Raw genomic sequence first — 22,164 nt, forward strand, 5'->3', positions numbered from 1 at the left:
GACAGCGGACAGCTGATGTTGATAGTTATTTTTGCTTCTTCACTGGCTCTTCAGAAGTGCATGGATTTGGGTCATACCCCTGAGTTGTGTGCTTTCTGTGGCACTGCATGTGTAGGTGAAGCTGGGAGAGGAGAGCCTGTGTTCACAGGAGAGGTAGACTGCACCTACTTCTTCACGTGGGACACCAAGTATGCCTGCGTCAAAGAGAAGGAGGATCTCCTCTGCGGGGCCAGCGACGGCAAGAAACGCTACGACCTGTCTGCACTGGCTCGCCACTCAGGTACTGCTTTCCTTTCTGGGGACCACAGGCCCCATGTTCACAGGATACTTGATCCCAGTGGTCTGGGGAAACATTTTAATTGCCAACTGAGTCATGGCAGTTGCCTTCTAACAATGGTACAGACTATACGGAACGCTGAGTTAGGAGGTAAACTATCTACAACTGAGTCTCCCTTTTCTACTTGCGATGTCTCAGCTCACTGGATCAGTTTGGTTAGAACGTCTAGGGACCTGCTCTGCCAGGTTTATCCTCTTTGCTTAAATAGCAGCAGCCTTTAGGGCAGTGAATGCATCCTTAACACAGGACTCAGGAGGCTGGTGGAGCTGGATCTCTGTTCTGTGTACACCCTGGGCTTCTACCCTTTCATCTGGGCACCTCTTCACTGCCACCCTTTGAAGAGATTAGCGTGGATGGCACCCTGTGTGTCAGTATGAGGGGCTTATCACAGACTGGCGGAGTGCTTGTTACCTCATAGGCACTGGGAAAGTGCTGGGTGACTGACTACTGTTGAGGCTCCACATGTCACACAGCTTTCATGGGTAGCATCTTGCTGAAAATAGATGAGGTAGACAAGAGCTTATGCCCGGATAAGGGATTTCTGGAGTACGATTGTAGGAGCCTTGCATCTTTTAAGACAGAATGACTTGCGTCAATACCAGCTGTAAACTGCCTGTCCCATTGTCTTTGGAGGCCTATCTGAAAAGTGCTTTTGGAGGACTATCTCCTGTATGTCTGGTTTAAGACAAGACCAGGGTCCACCTGTGTTAGCTAATTGTTTTAGCAGTAAGTTGCCTTTGTGTTTGGTAGTTAGGCTTCCTGGAAGCTGTAGGAACACAGGAAATTTCTGTAGAAGTTAAAATGACATCAGGAAGCTGTGATTTAATCCCATGAATGTGTGCTAATGGAAGGCTGGGTTTCTGCAGTGTACAGAGTTTGAATCTCTGGAATAGAACCTGCTAAGACTGTATAGTTCTAGCCAATGTGGGCTGCAGGAAGATCCCAGGCTCTAGGATCTGAAAAGAAGCTTGAGTGTGGTGAGCAGGCCCTCTAGTCAACACTGCCCCTCCTTCCTCCATCTCATGGGTGGGTTGCACTTCTGAGCCTTTTTTTAATTTTAATTAAATTTTTTTTGGAATAAGGTTTCTCTGTGTAGCACTAGCTATCCTGGAATTTGCTCTGTAGACCAGGCTTGCCTCGAACTCACAGAGATCACTTGCCTCTGCTGGGATTTATGCCCAGCTTTTTTCTTTTTTTTTTTTTTAATTTTTTTTTATTTAAGGGAAAGGGTGTGTTGTTACAGTTTAGGAAGGAACACAGCCCATTACAGTGAAGAAGGCCTGACATAAGGCGCGCCATGACTGACCACACTGCAGGGAGCACAGAGGGAAGCACACGGGGCTCTTGAGGGGTGAGGCAGAGGTGCATTAACTCACTTAGCAGACTCTGCCACAGCCTGGCTTTGGAAGAATCTGGAGTGGTTTTGTAGCATTTGCAACCAGATAGCACAGAGGATGTTGTGAACTGAGAGCTGAGCTTTATCCCTACTGCTTTTGGGGAAAGCTCGGCGCACATGTCTTTCAAGGTGTGTCTGTGGGCTGTGTATGGATTTGGAAACCTAGCTTTCCAAAAGAATTGTGTGTTGTCACTGGCAAGCTGTGGACTTTTACTTCTAAATCCTGGTTGCCAACTTGCCAAGTGAACATTTCAGATTAGAATGTCTGCCTTTGTGTGTCCTTTAGTGTCAGTTTATGGGATGGTAGGCGCATTCTCATGACCAGTTTTTTTTCCCCTGCCCTTAACACCCAGTGCTTCCCCATCCCCCTGTTACCTATCAGCATCCGCCCTCCTGCCCTCCTCACCTTCAGTGAGCCACACCTTCCTCCCTGTTCCCAGCCAACCTATGTAGAAGAGGTAGGAGGTTTTGGTTTTTTTGTTTTTGTTTTTGTTTTTTGGCTGCATAGGCCCTTAAGGGACCTGACGCTTAGCATGTGACCAGTACCCTTCACCAGGATCAAAATAGCAACTGGCCTTCTCATGTAGGTCAGTCTTTGATTCTGTACTGTACATGTGGGAAAACCTTGTGGGTTTTTAGAAAACATGTTGGGGAGTGGTTTGTCCCTGACATACTCAGTGAGAAAGTGGAGACAGCATGACTTTCTGTGAAGTGCTAGGGGTTCTCTGACCTTGGCTTAGTCACTGTTTTAAGATGTGTTCACAAGAAACGTCACTGCCTCTGGCCAAAGGACTTTGCATTTGCAGAATCAGAACAAAATTGGGAAGCAGTGGATGGCGGCCAGGCTGAGTCAGAAAAGAAGTATTTCTTCATCAATGTCTGTCACCGAGTGCTGCAGGAGGGCAAGGCCAAGAACTGTCCTGACGGTGCTGCTGTATGTTCTGTGGGTGAGTTACTTCAGAAGGGAGCCCCTCTTTTAAGCATGTGTGGACTCCAGCTGTTTCCTTGGGAGAGACTTAGAATGTGGTTTGCTTAAATTAACTGCCTTTGGATTTAAATAGTAAGGATGATAAGACATTTTAAAGTTTCACCATCAGAACAGTTTACTCTGAGGTCCTGAGATTGGCAAAGGTGTAACTAGGCAGATAGACCCATAGTAGAAAATGCTTGACCATTTGTCTTCAATCTGTAGACATCTTGAAGAATTCTTCAAACCCATTTTGAAGAATAATACTCCAGTACCTGTAAAACTAATTGTGAATTTTTAGCAACCCTCGGTCAGACACTTAGGGGAAGCAGAATATCTGCTGGAGCCTTCCGCTTGGCAATGTGTCTTGGCTCTCACTGTTGGTCTTGTGTGTACAGAGGTATTTGTCTAAGAGACACTGAGGTTGTCCGTTAAGGCACAGTTTGAAAATACAGGGAGGGAAGCTGGCCGTGGTGGCACACGCCTTTAATCCCAGGAGGCAGAGGCAGGAGGATTGCTGTGAGTTCGAGGCCAGCCTGGTCTACAAAGGAGTCCAGGACAGTTAGGGCTATACAGAGAAAACCTGTCTATAAAAACCAAAAACCAACCAAACAAGCAAACACCCAGGAGGAGTGTGAGCAGAATCTGTTAGAAACGTGGACAAGGAGCTAGTGAGACTTGGGAGGGTTTGGGGGTTACCCTGCACTCAGAGCCAGAGGGGTGCATCTAAGTAAGTGCAGTCTGTTCTTGCTTTATGAGGACTCAAGCACAGACATCTTTAGAAGGCAGCTGAGGCAGGAATTCAGTGTGGTGCCACACAGGTGTAGCTTCTGCATGGGCATGAGTAAAGCCTGTGGCTTGAGCTGTGCTGCTCATGGTGTCTCAGGGTAGCTGAGGTGCTGGATGTGCAAGTATCTCTGTAGACAGTGATGATGCACACACTTTGGGAGATCCCATGTGTCGTTTCCAGTGTGTCCCTGCTACAGTAGGAGGTGGCGTTGAAGTGACTGTGCTTATTTTTTCTTTCAAGAAATCTGTTTTCATCACAGCTGGGTTAGGTGGCCTGAGAAGAGGTCTGGTGACCCATTGGCGTTCAGCTGAGTTTTGGTATATTTTTTAATGTCTACGTGATGAGAATTTTCACCATGTCTTCTCTTTCCTTCTCTCTTTTTTTCCAGATAAGAATGGAAGTAAAAACCTTGGAAAATTTGTCTCTTCTCCTACAAAAGAGAAAGGACACATACAGCTGTCCTATTCTGATGGTGATGACTGTGGTAACGATAAGAAAATAACAACTAATATCACACTTGTGTGCAAGCCAGGTAAGTCACAGAAGAAGAGGCGTGCCCATGCTGTTCCTGTCTGCAGTGGGGCTGGTTGGAAGGATGGTGCCAAGCACTGCTGGTTCTTGTGTCAAGTCGACTGGGTTTCAGCCTAGAAATGGAGAATCCATATGCTGCCCCCAGAGAGCCATGTTGACATTTTCCAAAGGAGTCATGTGTCTCTCTGCATGACATCCTGTTCCTAGTTCTGACAGAGGATCAGGGCTGTGCAGTGCAGCCCCGCCTCCAGTGGGGATCATAAATAGCTTGGAAATGGTCTTCTTGATTATACTCCTCACCTAATAAGTTTCTGCTCTTTTTGCTAAGATCTGCGTTTGTGCATGTAGTTCAATGTTCTCAGAATGCTGTGCTTAGTGCATCTCATGCCTCACAGTTCTATTTATAATTTCCAGGGATTTCCTTGTTGACATGGCACGGTCTTAACTATTTTAAAACATTTTACTGCTGGGAATTTGGATGCTCCACATCCTCTCTGTATCTACCCCATAAAGTTTCCTTTGTATAAATTCCCAGCGGTGGGAGAAGGTCACATGCTAGGACTATTTTGTTTCTTGTTTTATTGTGGTAGAACATATGTAGCATAAAACTTACCATTTAAGTAATTTTTAAAATTTGTGGTAAAATATGTAAACATAAAATGTGCCATTTTAACCACTTTCAGATAAATAATTGAGTGCTGTCAGGTATATGTGTTGCAGCTGTTACTACTGTTTATCTTTTGTGTCCAAACTTAAACCTAGTATCTTGAAAACAGTAGTTCCTCTAGAGTTCTGTCCCCAGCATCCGGCATCCACTATTTTGCCCATCTGTGGACTTGCCCATTTTAGACAACTTCTGTCCATAGAGTCACAGATATTCTTGAGACAAGATTTCACATGGCTGAGACTGGGCTTGAACTTTGTGTGTATCGAGAAGGAGCTTGAATTTCGATGTTCTCGTTTCCACCTTCTGAGAACTGGCATTGTCAGTAGGCATGCGCTACCATCCCTGCTTTCTGCAGTGCTGGGGCTTGAGCACAGGGCTGTGTGCATGCTACTCAAGCGCTGTACTGGATGAACCACATCCCAGCTCTGGAGGACCATTTTAGTCTCCCTTTTCCCAGGGCTTTTAACACAGCTGGAACAGGGGGAAGTTTTAGAAGCAGCAGATTAGTGGTTGATTTTCCCCCCTCCTTCTCCCTTTTCCCTATTGACAGGTGATCTAGAAAGTGCTCCAGTATTGAGAACTACAGGACCGGATGGTTGCTTCTATGAATTTGAGTGGCACACGGCTGCTGCCTGTGTATTGTCAAAGACAGAAGGAGAGAACTGCACGGTCTTGGATGCCCAGGCAGGTGTGTGCCTAAGCAATGCCTCTGTTGTGTGATGAGTTGGGACCACAGGTAGTTTTTGCTAAAGACATTCTGTGACTATTAGAGGTAACGCCAGTGCCACTTGACGAGAATCCCAAGCATCTTTTGTTGTGTCCTTGAGCTGTGTGTGGCAGAGCCCATTTTGAATTTGTGGCTGGGCTAGATTTACTTGAGCACAAGGAGATCCATCCACATGTTTGGAAGCCTTTTGCATGAATCGTAGGCCAGAACCCCTTGATCAGGGAGTTGGTAAGAAGGTCATCATAGTTTGGTCATCTTGCTTGGATATGCCATATTTGTAAGTTATATATAGGTTTTATATATAGGTTTGAGTAGGATTACAGAGCTCACATAGTAAAAATGGATTATGGTGAGGACCTGTGTCCAACGGTACATGGTGGTCACTGCAGGAGTGGCAGCTTAAAGGGCCAGTGGCCTTTCTTCTTCTTCAGCATTGTTTGCCGTGGGGGAAATTACTCTCTGAGCAACTTGGCTAGTCATTTGTCCCCTGTGCCCTGACTGGCCTAACGTACTTGTGTTGTTTTTATTTTGCTTAGGGTTTTCTTTTGATTTGTCACCTCTCACAAAGAAGAATGGTGCATATAAAGTTGGAACAGACAAATATGACTTCTACATAAATGTTTGTGGCCCTGTATCCATAAACTCTTGTCCGTCAAACTCAGGGGCCTGCCAGGTAGCAAAAAGGCAAGTAACCTCTCACTCTGGGTGTGTTCTTTGCTGTTTTGGGAGTAGTTAGGTTTCCCTTGAACATCTGGACAGGCAGTGAAACACTGAGAAGATCTGCTCAGAAGAATTGCAGGTTGCCGGGAGCTAAACTTCCCAGAGAAGGGGCAAGTCTTATCCTGAGTGACAGAGAGCGCGGTCTGAGCATATTTGATGCCCCCTGTGAACTTTGACCTGTGCAGTTCTTGTGTATGCCTTTTTCCTTACTTTGTAGTGTTAGTTCTAATGAGTTGAATTGTACTACACAACTCAGTAGTGTTGAAAATTGTGGTGTGTGTGTGTGTGTGTGTGTGTGTGTGTGTGTTGCTTTCCTCCTCCCCATAGCTGTATATGAAATTCCTAGGGGCAGCAGTATCTGGGTTCTGACCATTCTTTCACCCCCCCCCCCCATTTGTGTAGCCTTGGCAAGCTCCTGCTCCATGGCACTTCCTGAGTGACATATCTGTCTTCATTTTAGTGGTAAGTCTTGGAACTTGGGGCTGAGTAATACTAAGCTTTCCTACTATGATGGGATGATCCAGCTGAGCTACAGGGATGGCACGCCCTACAACAATGAAAAGCATACACCGAGAGCCACACTGATTACCTTCCTGTGTGACCGCGACGCTGGAGTGGGCTTTCCAGAATATCAGGTGGGAATTATCTTGGGCAGTTTTCCTGGGCATACCTGGGCCAGTTGCCCACCCTTTCTGTAGAAACAGAGCTATTACTAGTCTGGCTTTCTGGCCAGACCATCACGTAATTACTCCGTTTGCAGTTTTCAGGATAACCTAGACATTGTTTAGTTAGTCTTGTGCTAAGCTGCTTCTTCAAGGGCCTGTTTATCTTAATGCTAGTTCACAGCCCTGTTTGTTCTGTTAGAAAACAGTCCAAAGCTTAAAAAGTCACCTTTTTTCCTTTTCCCAAGGCTAGAGTCCATCGTAGTCTTTGATGGGCCCATCTTTTTTCTTTAGTATAATGAAGGGAGATGAAGAAAACAAACATTCTTTCATGTAGCTTTTACTTAAAATAATTTAACTTTAAAAGGTCTTTGTACAATGTCTCCTCTTCTTTTTCCACCTCTCGGCTTTCTGTTAGTAGAGCAAGCACGTGAAGTGTGCAGGATAGGAAAGGGCTATTTTACCACAGCCTTGGAGGTTGGTTGGCTTATTTATTGCGTTGGGCCTGACAGTGAGTGGTAGAGCCCAGCCCTTTACTGCATAGCCGGGAAGCACAGGAAAGCAGGCGAAGGAAGGCGCTAGAGAACCACTCTACGCTGAGCCGCTGCCTGGTGTTTCCACACTGTGCAGTGTTCCAGAAGGTCTCCTCGCTCTCGACAGTGTTAAGCTGAGGACTGTCCTCTCATGTTTCTTTCTTGTCCTGGGGCTAGGAAGAGGACAACTCTACCTACAATTTCCGTTGGTACACCAGTTATGCCTGCCCAGAAGAGCCCCTGGAGTGCATGGTGACAGACCCCTCCATGATGGAGCAGTATGACCTCTCCAGGTGAGCAGGGCCAGCAGCTGGCCCGGGCCTTCCTCAGGTGCGGCTACTGGTGAGCACTTGGCTTAGCTGATGGTGATCAGTATTGTGTTGGCCCCAGGGTGCTGGAAACATAAAGGAGGTGAGTGTGGTCTCATCTCATCACCTTTGAGGCAGCGATTGATCTTTGTTATAGCTGCTTTGTTTAAAACAGTAACTCAGTTTTGGGTGTGTGTGGGGAATATTGAAGGTCTGCAAGGCAGAATGTCCGCGTTAGGACATGTCCTGTGGTCAGTCAGTGGCTTGGTGTAAGTTTGTCTCCACTAATAATGCCTTTACTTCTCTAATGCTGAACAGTAACTGCCTGGCCTCAGCCACGTCAGCTTTTTAAAAGCATATCTTTGTGTTAAAACTTTAGTCTAGTGAAGTCTGAAGGTGGCCGTGGAGGAAACTGGTATGCCATGGAAAACTCCCGGGAATATGTCACACGGAGGAAATACTACCTTAACGTGTGTCGGCCTCTGAACCCTGTGCCAGGCTGTGATCGCTATGCATCTGCTTGCCAGATGAGATATGAGAACGATGAGGTATGTCTGTCTGTCTGTCTGTCTGTCTGTCTGTCTGTCTCATGCTCTCCTTCTTTACTCGGAGCCCTAGTGTGTGAGGGCAGTTCTTCAGCTCTTGATCAGAGCAGCCCTGCTGCTGCCCAGGGGAAGCCTCTCAGGAAGGTGTGGCCACTGAAAATGAGCCTCCTGCACAGGCACAGATCACATTGGATCTGTTCAGAATTAAAATGTCCACTGGCCACTGTTGATCTAGTACATTGCAGAGGGGACTCTTAGGGGGTGTGCTGGCCCGGATTCAGGTGCCCGAGTCATTTTGCAGATATCCATAGCTCAGACCTCAGCTGCCCAAAGGTCTCTAGGTTACTTAGGTGAAAAAAATGGAGTGACTCCAATACACGCCACTCTGGGTGTTGAATGCTTCATTGTCTGGTTCGTTGTCATCACTGGCAGAACTTTTGCACCTTTCCTTGTGGTCCTCATATGTGGTGGGCCTTGAAAGTTGTACATGGCCCCAGTGCAAAACAGCGTGTGAGCACTTGTGTGTTGGTGCATGCTAGTGGTGGCTCTGGTGCTTCAGAGGCATTGGAGGTTCTATGTGCATGGTGTGTGTTCTCTACCACAACAGCAGCCTCAGGGTACAGCCAGCCCCGACTCAGGGCTTCCTCACTTCGCCTGCTCACAGGAGTCATTAGTGGTGGCTTTATTATTGGTTGTAATTACTGTGAGCAGCACATTGACTTCCTGAGGAATGAAGCCTAACCCAGACTGTGTCACAGGGCTCCTTGGCTGAGACTGTATCCATCAGTAACTTAGGAGTTGCAAAGACTGGCCCTGTGGTGGAGGAGAGTGGCAGCCTCCTTTTGGAATACGTGAACGGCTCTGCTTGCACCACCAGCGATGGCCACCTAACCACCTATAGCACCAGGATCCATCTTGTCTGTGGTCGGGGAAGTCTGGTAAGTGCTGTGTGAAAGAGTGGCAAGAGCTGCTGGCAGCATGTACAATTCTATGCTTTTGTTTTAAATTGCAGCAAAATATCTAGGCCATAAAATTGGTGTTTTTAGGCCGTGGAGATGGCATTACCAAGAATTCGTTGATCATAGTGTTCTACACTTGTCACCAAAATCTATGTTGGGAACCTTTTAAGGATCCTTTTCTTGTTTGTTTGAGACTTGAGTCTTATTATGTGGCCTTGGCTAGCCTGGAGCTTGTTATATAGGCCAGACTGGCCTTGAACTTCTGCCTCAAGAGCCCTGCCTCTTGAGTGCTAGGCTTGAAAGTGAGGGCAATGGCACCTGCCTTATATCTGGAACTTTTATTTTTGTTTGTTTTGGGGGTTGGGTGCAGGATCTCAGTCTGGACTGAAACTCACTGTGTAGACCTCACACTCAGAGATGGGATTAAAGGTTTGTGCCACCGTTCTTTGTCTCAGTTGCTTTTAGCAAGAGTTTAGTGGTGTGTGTATGTGTGACCTCTGACAGGAATTGGGTGCTCGTCTAGTGGATGTGAGGTTGTTGTCCAGGCTCCCTGCAGACATGGAACTTGTTTTGTCCTCTGCTCAGTTCTCTGAGGGTATGACATGACTGGCTGAGCCTTGGCCTCTGGTCTCAGAGGACAGCATTTATCTGTGGGCTGTAGACATACTCCCTTGGCCTACATGACCCTGGGCTGCTGGTTTTGTTTGTTTGTTTCTTTTTCCTGCACTGGGAAAGAGTACTGGCCATGTAGGTATAGACAGCTGTTGGTCTCATTTCCTTCCTTCCTTCTTTTCTTTTCTTACTGGTTTTTCAAGACAGGGTTTCTCTGTGTAGCTCTGGCTGTCCTGGACTTGCTTTGTAGACCAGGCTGGCCTCGAACTCACAGAGATCTGACTGTCTCTGCCTCCCAAGCACTGGGATTTCAGGCATCTGCCATTCTGCCACCTGGCTGTTGGTCTCATTTTCTGCTACCTGTGGCACCCTGTGTCCTAGGTGTGTGGGAGCCCTAGCATAGACTACTCTTTTCTCCCCCCCCCCCTTTTTTTTTCTGTCACTTAGGTAATCCATTTTATTCGAGAAAATTCTTTCAGTTACTTCTTAGTTTTCCAAGTGCTTTCCCAAAGTGGCTGAGCTGGGCATGCCTGTGGGCCTGGTGCACAGGATAGAGTCAGTAAGACTCCTGAGGGAAGGAGAGGAGGTCAGGTTCACATGTACCACAGGCTAAAGCCTGAGTCTTTCTTACCCTTGGGGAGCCAGGGTCCTTGACCTGATGAGGACAGTGAGTGGGGCCTACAAGTAAAAGTGCTGGTGTGTGGGGTGGGGGCTGAGGTCACTTACACCGGTCAGTAAAGTTCTCCATGTGGTCTCATGGGGCTGTCCCACCAGTCATCAGTGAGCCATACTGTGTGCAGACCCACACATTATAAGCCGGTAATAATCACAATGAGCACATCTGTGCAATCAGTATGAGCTTCCTGGTTGCTTCTGTTAGCGTATAGGCTTGGGTTCAAGCTGAGTTCTGGGTCCATCCTCTGCGGGCATGAGGTCGGATGCTAATGCCCAAGCGTGTGAGAGGACCTCTGCTGCAGGGGTAATGAGAACAGTGTGTCCTAGGTAGGAGAGCGGGTTATTAGTGGCCCATTGTAGGTAGTCAGTGGGTTTAGCCTGTTGCACTGTTGCCTGGCTGCTATGCTGCTGTCCTGCTGATTTCTCTCTGCCCTGTGGCCTTTCAGAACACCCACCCCATATTCACTTTCAACTGGGAATGTGTGGTCAGTTTCCTGTGGAACACAGAAGCTGCTTGCCCTATGCAGACGATCACAGATACAGACCAGGTATGTGTGTTGTCACCTTGGCCATGCTCAGGCTGGCTTTGAGTTCCCTCCTACCCTGCTTTCTGACCCATGTGTCACATCCCTCTGCATCCCTCCCTACTCTTGGCACTTAAATCTTCAGGACTTTCAGCTTTACTCCTCGCTGAGGACAACCCTCTTGTTTTTTCAACTCTCTTCATCTGTTCCTTCCCTGTGCCGGGTACATCCTAGTGGGCTCTCCGTCACTGCCAGGTACATCCTAGTGGGCTCTCCGTCACTGCCAGGTACATCCTAGTGGGCTCTCCGTCACTGCCAGGGCTAAGTGGAGTCACATTGCTACACTCTAGGACATTCTAGTATCTGATACAGTGAAACCCAGAGGCTGTGACCTTGTCCACAGGATGGAGCCCAGTGCTTCCTGTGATTCCCCCCCCCCCCCCCCAGTAAAGCCCATTTGTGTGCTGTGACCTCCCTAATAGGTGGAACCCAGGGCTTCATGGGATCTTAGCGGTAGCACATGTGTTCTGCTGTGACCTTGGACACAGGGTAAAGCTCAGTGATTTCAGGGCATTACCCATAAGATAAAGCTTGTGTGTCTGCTGTGCCCTCAGTGTGTAGCCCAGTGCCTCATGTCTGTATAGTAGATACCTTGTCCTCTGCTGAGGGCCAGGCTCTTTGTGTCCAGCGTCTCTGAACTGCTGGCTACTCTTTCTGGGCTGCATTCTGTCCTGTAGCTCTGAGTTCTTCACTGCCCTCCTGGGCCAGTGAGTTGTCTTTATGGCACCTTGTGTGCATTTCTTATTTTTTTTAATGGTGGGTCATGTTTCCCTCCCCGTCTTTCTAATTCCTTACCAGACGGCAGAGTATGACAGCAGACATATGGACTGATAGACATGGCGCTCAGCTCAGGGCTGGTACCTTGTCCATGTCAGGGCTGTGACTGCTCCCTATACTTGGTGCCCATTGGAGGCTGAGGGCAAACTTAGACAGGAGGAAATTGTGAGTTAACCCAGTTATATTCCCATAGGCACATTCATAGCAATGAGAGAGGATTTGAAGATCTTTTTTTTTAATGTAAAAGTTATTACTAGGTTACTTTAGCTCCATCTACCTTCCTTTTCTCCTTAGGGGCTAGCACTGGCTTTCCTCTGGTATGTAGTAGCTTAGTAGCTATGGGGTGAATTTCACTCCTCGGCATATACATCCCACACTGGTACAGGCAAGAGGCTACGTGCAAACGTGCTGTTGCACCCGTGGGGATTTAAAGCGATTGGCAAGTACAGCAAGAACAGATGTGGGTTTCCGGAGGGCCTGTGTGTTTGCTTTGCTCCTGTAGATTGATTTGAGTGCATTTCTTCCTTTCTCATAGGCTTGCTCTATAAGGGACCCCAGCAGTGGATTTGTGTTTAATCTTAGCCCACTCAATAGCTCTCAAGGATACGTGGTCTCCGGCATTGGAAAGACTTTTGTGGTAAGAGTAATACACTGAGCTTTTAGCTGCTGACTGCATTCAAGTCACTTGTGGTTGTGGGTTAGGAGTCAGGCATCCTGAGTGCTGAGATGACAGCCCCTCAACCAGAAGAAGGAACAACCTGATACAGTAAGATGGGGCCGTTACCTCTCACTGCCTGCTGCTGTGTGTCCAGAAGTTCCCAAGAAACAGCAGCAGCATGACAATTTAGGACCTTGTTAAAACGGAGCTTCCTGGCCTGTTGCAGGCCTCCTGCTTCAGGAGCCCCTCCACATTGGCCAAGAGGAAGTAAGTGGTGACTAGACAGCCTGTGAAAGGGAGGCTGCCTGGGGCTGTGTGCCAGACTCTTCCCAGGGTACATACTTTACATACAGGTTCTCTGAGTGTACCTGGGGTGGGCAGTCTTCACAGGGATGCCATTTGTGCTGCTACAAGGGAGATGCCTCCAGCACATCTGCTTTAAGTTCTGCAAGTCTTCTTTGGAACAGTAAAGTAGCTGTGAAAATAGGAAGTTGGAATGAGAGTGCCCTATAATAGTTTTTTGCACAGGGGGATTTTGACTGTCCATAGTTGGAAAACTGGGCAGGATTTGTCCTTTCTCCTGAATGTTTCTACAGGGCGATCTCCACCCCACACTCAGATAAGCACCGTCTAAGGTCTTGGTGTTAGGGTTGGCTCTAGTGCTGCTTGCTCCCAGATGCTGCAGAGCGTGGTCTGTGCCAGATGCACATTGATTAGGGTTTCAACAGGTCAGAGCCTACATTAGTGTGAGAGGCAGGAAAGATGCCATGAGCTGCATAAAGAGTGTACCAGAAGCAAACCAGAGAGGTGCTGCCTTGTGCTCTGACCACACTGTTAGGAGTGAGTGTGCTGTTGTGGCTCTTGGCTGCAGGTGACAAGACCAGTGGGTAACAAAAGTAGAACTTTAGCAGCCTGGATTGGGGCCACCACTGCCCACCAGCTCCTTACTGTCTGTCCTGGTGTCCCCATCCTGCTCGGTTCAGCTGCCCTGCAATTTGGTTGCCTCTACAGAGCTGCTTTTTGTTTTGTTATTTTGTTTTTGTTTTTCGAGACAGGGTTTCTCTGTGTAGCTTTGACTGTCCTAGACTTGCCTTGTAGACCAGGCTGGCCTCAAACTCACAGTGATCCACCTGCCTCTGCCTCCCAAGTGCTGGGATTAAAGGCATGCGCCACCACACCTGGTTCAGAGCTGCTTTTTATATAACTACAGCAGACATACCTGCTTTTTAAATAGAATCTGGATGATGCTTATAATTTCAGCACTTGGGGAGGCAGAGGCAGGTGGATCACTGTGAGTTTGTGGCCAGCCTGGTCTACAAAGCCAAGGCTACACAAAGAAACCCTGTCCTAAAAAAAAATGGGGAAAAAGAAAAAGAAGTCAGGGCCATGGCTTTGTTTTCAGTTAGACTCCAAATGTATACATTTTCTTTGTGTGATTAAAGGCACAGAAATGGTTTGTGTTGCTCCCTAGTAAATGGCTCATAACTATTTCAGTGATTATATCTGTATTCAGAGTACTACACGTGTCAATAGGACCATAAAATACTGTGTGCTAACCCTGAGAGGGTTTTGTGTAGGTATTGTTATTTGGACTTGGGTTTTTGCCTTTCTGAGTTTAGGACCTAGCTGCCCCAAGGTTGAGAAACTATCTAGTGATAGCAGAGATATTTAATCCAGTGGTACTTTGGGTTCTAGGGATCTTGTCTGTTAAGTCTTGGAATCTAAATGGGCCTGTGTGATTTTTCCTGTTCGGCTTCCAGTTCAACATCTGTGGTTCAATGCCTGCCTGTGGAACAATTGCAGGGAAGCCAGCCTATGGCTGTGAGGCAGGAACCCAGACCGAAGAACTGAAGGACCTGAAGCCAGAAAGGCCAGTCGGGATGGAGAAGAGCCTCCAGTTGTCTGCTGAGGGCTTCCTCACTCTCACCTACAAAGGGTCTTTCCCCCCTGACAGAGGTAAGCTGAGTCTTCTGGCTTTGCAATTAACAGTTCATGTCCTGACTCCTCTGATGGCATCCTTGGAGGGTGTTGGTCACCTTTGCCCCTTGGGCCACTTGTTCCGCATGTATTGCCCACCCCTTCTTTTTATCTTGTACCTCCAGTTCTTCAGAGGTGGAGTGTTGAGTTCATTTCTTTAGGTACACAAGAAAATTTACTTTTTTTTTTTTTTAATTTAGGCAGTATGGTTTCTTGTGTACAGTCTGGCTATGTTAAGCTTGTTAATATGTATTTTGTTAGTAAATGCAAGGTCAATTCTGAGCCCTCCATCATGACGGCAGGCGTGTCAGTGGACAGCTCCTGCAGGCAGAGTATGCCACTGGGACTTGGTTAAGATGCTGTCTGTATGTTGTCTGCTGAATTCTTATGCCAGCTCTGTGAGTCTTCTTTTTTCTTTTCTCCTTTGAGACAGGCTCTTTTTTTTAAAAATTAATTTATTTATTTGTATTTTATGTGCATTGTATGTCAGATTTTGGAGTTACAAATAGTTGTAAGCTGCCATGTGGGTGCTGGGAATTGAACCCGGGTCCTCTGGAAGAACAGTCAGTGCTCCCAACCACTGAGCCGCCTCTCCAGCCCAGACAGGCTCTTATACTATGTGGCCCTGGCTTTCTTGACTAGCTATGTAAACCTGGCTGTCCTCAAACTCAGAGATCTTCCTGCCTCTGCCTTGCTGGGATCAAAGGCTTAGGCCACACACTTGGCGTATCCTCCTGCTGTGTTTAGTTACTGCTGCACTGTACAAGTACAGGACTGGCGGGCAGAAGGTCCTGTGTCTCAGAGTGAGGTCAGGGCTCATGAGTTCTGTTCTAGGCTCTGATTTTCTGTTTTACAGATGAGGAAATGGGCCCCAGGGTGCAGTTACGTCCCAGGATACACTGTTAATAAGCAGCAGAGTGATCCTCTGACCCTAGTCAGTGTTTATCTACCATTGGAGTCTGAGTAGATTAAGGTTGTTTGTGTGGTGGTTGCCCAGCATGCTGCAGCCATCTGAGTGGACACTGGGAGAGAGGTCGTGTTTGGAAGGGGGTAGAGTACACCATCCTAGATGATTGACAGTGAGACTTGAGTCTCACACTGTTTTTACTTCACACCTCAAGTTAACAGATGTTGGAAATGCCACACTGTGATAACAGTGTATCCCACAGAATACAAATGATCATTCAGGAGAGCTGTAAACAGCTGTGCACCAACATCACCACATCAGAGGATGTGGATTGAACCATGAGGCATAGGATTTGAGTAGACAGTTCAAAATGGGTGACAAGATTGAATCAGCAATAAAAAGTCTCTGATAAACAGGAGATTAGGGTCAGATTGATCCACTACTGAATCTTACCCGATGCTGAAAAACTTTGACGCTGCTGCAGTGAAAGAGAAGGGACGCTGCTCTTCATTGTCCCAGGCCAGTGTTCCTCAGTGTAAACAACTAACCACAGCAGCCGGGAGCCAGTGAGGTGAGTGGCTCAGTTACCAAAGGCAATTAGCCGCTGGAGTCATAAAGCTGAGGACTTGAGTTTGATCCCTGGAGCCCACATACAGGTGTAAGAAGAAAACACTGCCGTAAAGCTATCCTCTGCCCTCCACAAGTGCACTGTGGCAGGCACACAGATACATGCAAATAATAAGGAAAAACTCAAGACGGAAATCAAGAAAGACAGTCACATAGATGTATTGTCTGTATGATCTAGCAGTGTGGGATACCCAGGGAAACTGGACTCAGCACATCGGATACCAGTACTTGGCATTTGTTGCAGCCTTGTTCACAGCAGCCACATATAGAATCAACCTAGGTTTTCCTCGAAAGATGAGTGGGTATACAGAGAAAATGGGCACACAGTGGACAGTTACTAAAGATGAGTGAAAATCTCTCATTTGAAGCCGTTCCCATGGCACTAGCAATCATGTTCAGTGAAATAAGCCAGACACAGACAAATCCTACTGTTCTCACCTACATGTGAAAACTTGATCTCGAAGCAGAGAGTAGAGTAGTAATTATCAGAGTCTTGCGGGGTGAGGAGGTGTCGAGAGTGTGCCGGCTAGGAGGACTAGTGTTCTAGAGAGCACGGGATAGTTACGGTTGACGGCAGTGATTGTGTTTCTAAGTAGCTAGCAGAGAGCAATGTTGAACTGTGCTTGAGGAGGGAAAGGAGCTCTGATGGGAAGACTTCCTCTTGTATACTTCGGTCAAAATGGTACTGCACATCCAGTGACTCTGCGGTTACTGTGTGGCAGTTAGAAATAAAAAATTGAAAGCTAATTGAAAGTGTTTTGAATAAACTTCTGAGAAGAGTAAATAGAGGTTAAGAGTGCCTGATCTGGAACCGGCTCCACTACAAAAAAGGAAGTGGGCTTACGTTAGTGACAGGTTGGAGACGGCACGGACTGGTGGTTGGAGTTGCGAGGGATCATTATCATTGACTGAAGAATTAACCACAGTGCCTAGATGTTTGCTGCCTTGAGGGTGTCCAGGTCAGCCTTGAATAATTTGAAGGGCTTTGTGAGCACATGATTGAACAGGGAGCACGGCTTCAGGTGCTCCTGACCACTTTCACTGAGTAGGAGGGGCTCGGTGCTAGCGCCTTGCATAGTTTTCTGGGAGAGAAGCTAAGGCTGGCTAGTGTGGAGGGAGGGCTCATGGCTCTTCTCTTGAGAGTGGGCCCTCGGAAAGGTGCTAGGGTGAAGTCACTGTTCCATCTCAGGATCCAAAGCGGCATGGCTCGTTTTGCAGTTACTTTGCTTAATCATTTTTTTTTTTTTATCATCCTCTCTTCAGGCTTGAAAGTTGGAAACATTTCGCATTCTAGCTGTACTAACACTAGGGAACACTTAATGGCCGGCGGGCAGTTCCAGGCTTGGGCTAACACTGTGATCCAGTGCGCTTCATGAGCTCCTTCAGCCTCCCATGCTCCCTGCCCCTGGGTGAATGCTGGAAACAGCAGCTCTGCAGAGCAGCTCTGCCGCAGGCCCCACCCAGCTTCCTCTTTTCTCCACACAAGGGTCTACATCCAGTGCAGCAGTGGTGCTTTTCCAATGTCTGATTAGACAGGTTCCTCCCCAGCTGGGTGTTCATGTGGCCCTGTGTTATGTCTAGAGCAGAAGCCAGCGCTCCCCCAGTGGTGAGCTCTGGGTGGTCTCCTTGCTCTACCTGTCTGTGCTTGTAGTCCTGTATGATTTTTACAAAATGAAGGCCTGCTGTGCGGTTTCCTACCCCAGCCCTGGTCTCTGTACTCAATGCAAGGTACACATCTGCTTCCTGCAGCCTTGCAGGGGAATAGTAGGTATGTATGGTTTGTGGGGGAAGAAAATCGGGAAACAAAAGTCATCTGGTGGATTGATAAACTGATGTGAGAATGTGAACGCTTTCTGATAGAGTGATCTGAGTAGATCCCCAGGCCTATGCCTGTCGCGCCAGACACTATTGCTGGGAGCATGGCCTTGCTTTTTTCAGATCAGGCTCCTGGATAGCCAGCTCCCCCGCTTTCTGATCACCCCAGGATGACTGAGGCCTCTCACTGCCCTTGCTGATTTAGTGGCTTTATTTTCCACAGGCACAACATTCATCATCCGTTTCATTTGCAATGATGACATTTACCCAGGAACCCCCAAATTCCTGCATCAGGACATCGACTCTACGAGAGGAATCCGGAACACTTTCTTTGAGTTTGAAACTGCATTGGCTTGTGTTCCTTCTCTAGTGGACTGCCAAGTGACTGGTAAGGCCTGGGGGTCAGGAGGCTGGGTGAGTGTGTGTCTGCCTGTCTGTCCATATTTGTCTGTGAGTGCCTACATGCTTGAATATGAAATAATCACTTGCACGTGTGGCCTGTATACTTCGCTTCATAGGTAATATGATAATTGTTGCCACTGTTTAAATGATTCTTAGTGGTGTAAATGCTTGAGAAGAGACTCAGTTGTGCCCCTGCCCGCATACAGTTAAGGGTTTAAATATGGTTTGGATTTAGAAGAGAACTCAAGTAAAAAAGAAAATCAAATGCGGATGTAGGTCAGAGGGTCATAGGAGGAGCTCCTTAGTTGTGCCTTGAGGTGGCTGTGTCCTCTGCTCTCTCTGTCTCTGTGCTGTGGTGTGATGACTTTCCAGCAGGGGCAGGGCCACATTTCTGTAGACCAGGCTTCCTGTGGGTTTCCTCGTGTCTTGCAAGGCGTGCCGTCTGCCTCCTTTACACCATGGCGAAAGCGGTAATGGAACAAAGAGTTTCCATCATTTTCCTTCTGTTCCAGACCCAGCTGGGAATGAGTATGACCTGAGCGCCCTGAGCATGGTCAGGAGGCCGTGGACTGCTGTGGACACGTCAGCGCCCGGGAGGAAGAGAAGCTTCTACCTGAGCGTCTGCCGTCCTCTCCCTTACATCCCCGGATGCCGTGGTATGCTGGGCTCCTTGTTCTGCTTGCACTTCTGGAGTCGTCTTTGAATCAAGGCCAGCCTTTCCTCATTCACCACTCTGTTCGCTCAGGCAGTGCAGTGGGGTCCTGTTTGGTATCGGAAGAAAGCAGTTTGAACTTGGGTGTGGTGCAGATCAGTCCTCAAGTTACTGCCAACGGATCCCTCAGCATCCTGTACGTGAATGGTGACAAGTGTGGGAACCAGCGCTACTCCACCAGGATAATGTTCGAATGTGCCCAGACGTCGGTGAGTGTGCATGTCAACACGTGGCTGGTTCCTTCCCTTCCTGGTTCCCTCAACCTCAGATTCTTCTATGTTGTTTAAAGTTTGTCTATGGTTTGTAGGTTGGGAGCATTGTTAGAATTTGACTAGAGTATACTGTTTTCCTCAGGCTTGAGATAATCCCATAAATACTGAATGCTTGGCTTAAGCAAGTGAAAGGTTGGATATCTTCCTTGTTTTTGTTAAATACGTAGAAAACAAAGCAAACTGTCGGCTTCTGTTGCAGGGGTCACCCACGTTCCAGTTCCTGAACAACTGTGAGTACGTGTTTGTGTGGAGAACCGTGGAGGCCTGTCCTGTGGTCAGAGAGGAAGGTAAACCCCAGGCTCCTCCCCTGCGTTGCCATAAACACGCAGTGCCAGAGATGCTGAACCTGTAACGCCTCAGATAGGAAGCCCTGTGATGGTGGCGGCCTGTGGGGTCAGGGGCTGCCCGCTGGTGGGCCTGCTCATCCTTGGCTTCTCATAAGCCATCTGTTCATTTTTACCACTGGCCTTCTCTACTATACTTGGATTGGAGGTTGGTTTTTCTTAACCAGTAAAGCAGTCAGGATGGGGTTGGGTTATTGAAATCTGATAATATACCTAGACTTCCCTCCAGAGCTGTCTGGCTTAACACGTAGAAACAAAACAACGTGGAGGTAGCCCACATTTTGGTAGTCTTTACCTAATTAAGAATTGTAAAATCTCCCAGGTCTGGTGGTACAGGCCTGTAATCTCAGCTTCATTGGAGGCTAAGGCAGGGGGAACATAAGTTCAAGGCCTGCTTCCTTGGGTGGTGAGTGAGGTTGAGGCCAGTGTGGGTAACTTAATGAGACACAGTCTCAGTTCAGTAACTAGAGCTAAGACTGGAGCTCAGTGATAGGATGTTTGCATAGGGTGGGCTGGATCCTTCCGTTCTCAGTACTGCAAAGTAAATACGAAATTTTATTTAAAAATTTTCCCCACTTGGAAGTGTGAAAGCATGTGTGATAGCATTTGCTCTTGGCTTCTTCTATGTTCTTGAAGGAGACAACTGCCAGGTGAAGGACCCCAGGCACGGCACTGTGTATGACCTGCAGCCCCTGGCCCTCAATGACACCATCATCTCCGCTGGAGAGTACACATACTACTTCCGGGTCTGTGGGAGGCTGTCCTCAGATGTCTGCTCTGTGCATGATGGGTCCAAGGTAGTTTCATCATGCCAGGAGAAGAAAGGACCACAGGGATTTCAGAAAGTGGCAGGTAGGTACTCCTGTTTTTCCCTTCCTTAGTTGTAAAATGTCACCTAATTAATGCAAGGACCACATTTGTCTAACTCAGGAGGAATGAACCATCTCCAACCAGACACATGGCCAAGAATATGGGCATGCTTGTTCCCTCCCTCCATCCCTCCTGTTTAAGGAATCAGTTTATTTCATGTGGAGGCAGGATGAGTATCACTGAGCACAGGTGGAGGTCAGAACAACGTGCAGGAGTTGGCTCTCTCCGTCTACCATGTAGCTCCTGGGGATTGAACTTACTAGGGGCAGCAAGTGCCCTTATCACTGAGCCATCTTGCTACCTTACTGAGGTTTGATTAGAGTCTGGAAGAAAGACAACAGAGCAAAGCAAGCTGGAAGTCATGTCAGTTGTCAGGAGAAGGAGAAGAAAGCTGTGCCTTTTGTGTTTCATTGGCATATTCAGCAATGGAGGCTTAAGAAGCAGCTACAAGGCAGACAGGCAGCTATGGATAGCAAGTGGGAGCAGGCATTCAGAGAAAGAGTGAGGAAGCCCAGAGCGTCAGGGAAAGTATCCCTGGGTTTTGGCTGTTTCTGAAGAGAAAGAAGGAAAACTAAGTTAGGCTTCTCCGAGTTAGGGTGCAGATGAGTGGGTGTCAACTGCATCCTGGCTACACTTGCTCTCTTCAGGTCATCTGTGGGACACACTGAACTAGGCAGTGGTGGGTATCTGCAGGTAGTCTGTCTTAGGGCTGCATCAAAAGGGCATGCTCATAAAAAGACTTAGCTATAAAACTATCAAATGCTGTTTTTGTAGAGAACCAGGATCCAATTCCTAGCACCCACATGGTGGCTGACAACCATCTGTAACTATGGGATCTGACACCCTCTTCTGAGTTTTGAGGGCACCAGTTATGCATGTGGTGCACAGATGTACATGCAGGCAAAACACTCATGTACGAGGTTAAACTGATAGAGTTGTTTGGCATGGTGGGGCCTGTTTGTGGCTCTTATTCCAGCACTCAGTTGATGCTCAGTGTGAGGCTGTGGAGGTGGAGGCCAGCCTGGGCTCCATCCTGAGACCTTGTGTCACCTAGCAAACAGAACCCCAGCCCCACTTGACAAGAACGCTTAAAAGAGGCAGATAGCTGCGGTGGGGAACGTGAGCACCGTGGGAGCCACAGTGAAGGTCACAGCCCAGGAGCCCTGTGGGTCCTACTAGGTATACTTCTCCTTGAACAGGGCTCCTGACTCAGAAGCTGACCTATGAGAACGGCCTGCTGAAGCTGAACTACACTGGGGGGGACACCTGCCACAAAGTGTATCAGCGCTCCACCACCATCTACTTCTACTGTGACCGCAGTACTCAGAAGGTGAGCCCGTGTGGCAGCCCACTCCATGCAGCTGCTCTTAGAGTCTGTACGATGCATTATTTACAGAACAATTGTTTGCATGGCCGACCATCACCTGTGCTCCCGTGTTTATATATGTTCACCTTAACCTTTTCAGCCAGTGTTTCTGAGGGAAACTTCGGACTGCTCCTATTTGTTTGAGTGGCGGACACAGTATGCCTGCCCACCTTTCAATGTGACGGAGTGTTCTATCCAGTAAGTTCATGGGTCTGTGTGCTCTCTGGGTCATCCTACCTTGGCAAAATTGTGCTTCACAGCTAATGTCTGGGCTAGTCCATTCACTTCTTTTCCTACCAGGGAGATTGGCTCCAGATGACCACATTTGTGGATGATTGCATCAGACGCACATGGAGAGGTGACATGAAATAGAGCCTTGAATGTAGACCTCCTGCTTCCTAGGGCTGTGAGGAACAGAGTGGTC

At 47.8% G+C, this 22,164-nt stretch overlaps 1 protein-coding gene across 1 annotated transcript in view; it reads left to right on the plus strand.

The window, feature by feature from the left end:
- Positions 1-22,164, plus strand: part of IGF2R (insulin like growth factor 2 receptor) — a 102,648-nt gene that overhangs the window by 57,770 nt on the left and 22,714 nt on the right. The window contains exons 11-29 of the mRNA XM_084775864.1: positions 116-280; positions 2,540-2,680; positions 3,879-4,022; positions 5,239-5,376; positions 5,952-6,099; positions 6,596-6,770; positions 7,508-7,623; positions 8,018-8,186; positions 8,942-9,121; positions 10,876-10,977; positions 12,326-12,427; positions 14,209-14,404; positions 17,998-18,162; positions 18,689-18,832; positions 18,922-19,097; positions 19,360-19,447; positions 20,141-20,356; positions 21,574-21,704; positions 21,841-21,938. Of these exons, the coding sequence (XP_084631990.1) occupies positions 116-280; positions 2,540-2,680; positions 3,879-4,022; positions 5,239-5,376; positions 5,952-6,099; positions 6,596-6,770; positions 7,508-7,623; positions 8,018-8,186; positions 8,942-9,121; positions 10,876-10,977; positions 12,326-12,427; positions 14,209-14,404; positions 17,998-18,162; positions 18,689-18,832; positions 18,922-19,097; positions 19,360-19,447; positions 20,141-20,356; positions 21,574-21,704; positions 21,841-21,938 (2,794 nt within the window). The remainder of the gene's footprint in view (positions 1-115; positions 281-2,539; positions 2,681-3,878; positions 4,023-5,238; positions 5,377-5,951; positions 6,100-6,595; positions 6,771-7,507; positions 7,624-8,017; positions 8,187-8,941; positions 9,122-10,875; positions 10,978-12,325; positions 12,428-14,208; positions 14,405-17,997; positions 18,163-18,688; positions 18,833-18,921; positions 19,098-19,359; positions 19,448-20,140; positions 20,357-21,573; positions 21,705-21,840; positions 21,939-22,164) is intronic.

The sequence above is a fragment of the Acomys minous genome, assembly GCF_964271855.1.
Source record: "Acomys minous genome assembly, chromosome: 3".
Classification (NCBI taxonomy): Eukaryota; Metazoa; Chordata; class Mammalia; order Rodentia; family Muridae; genus Acomys; species Acomys minous.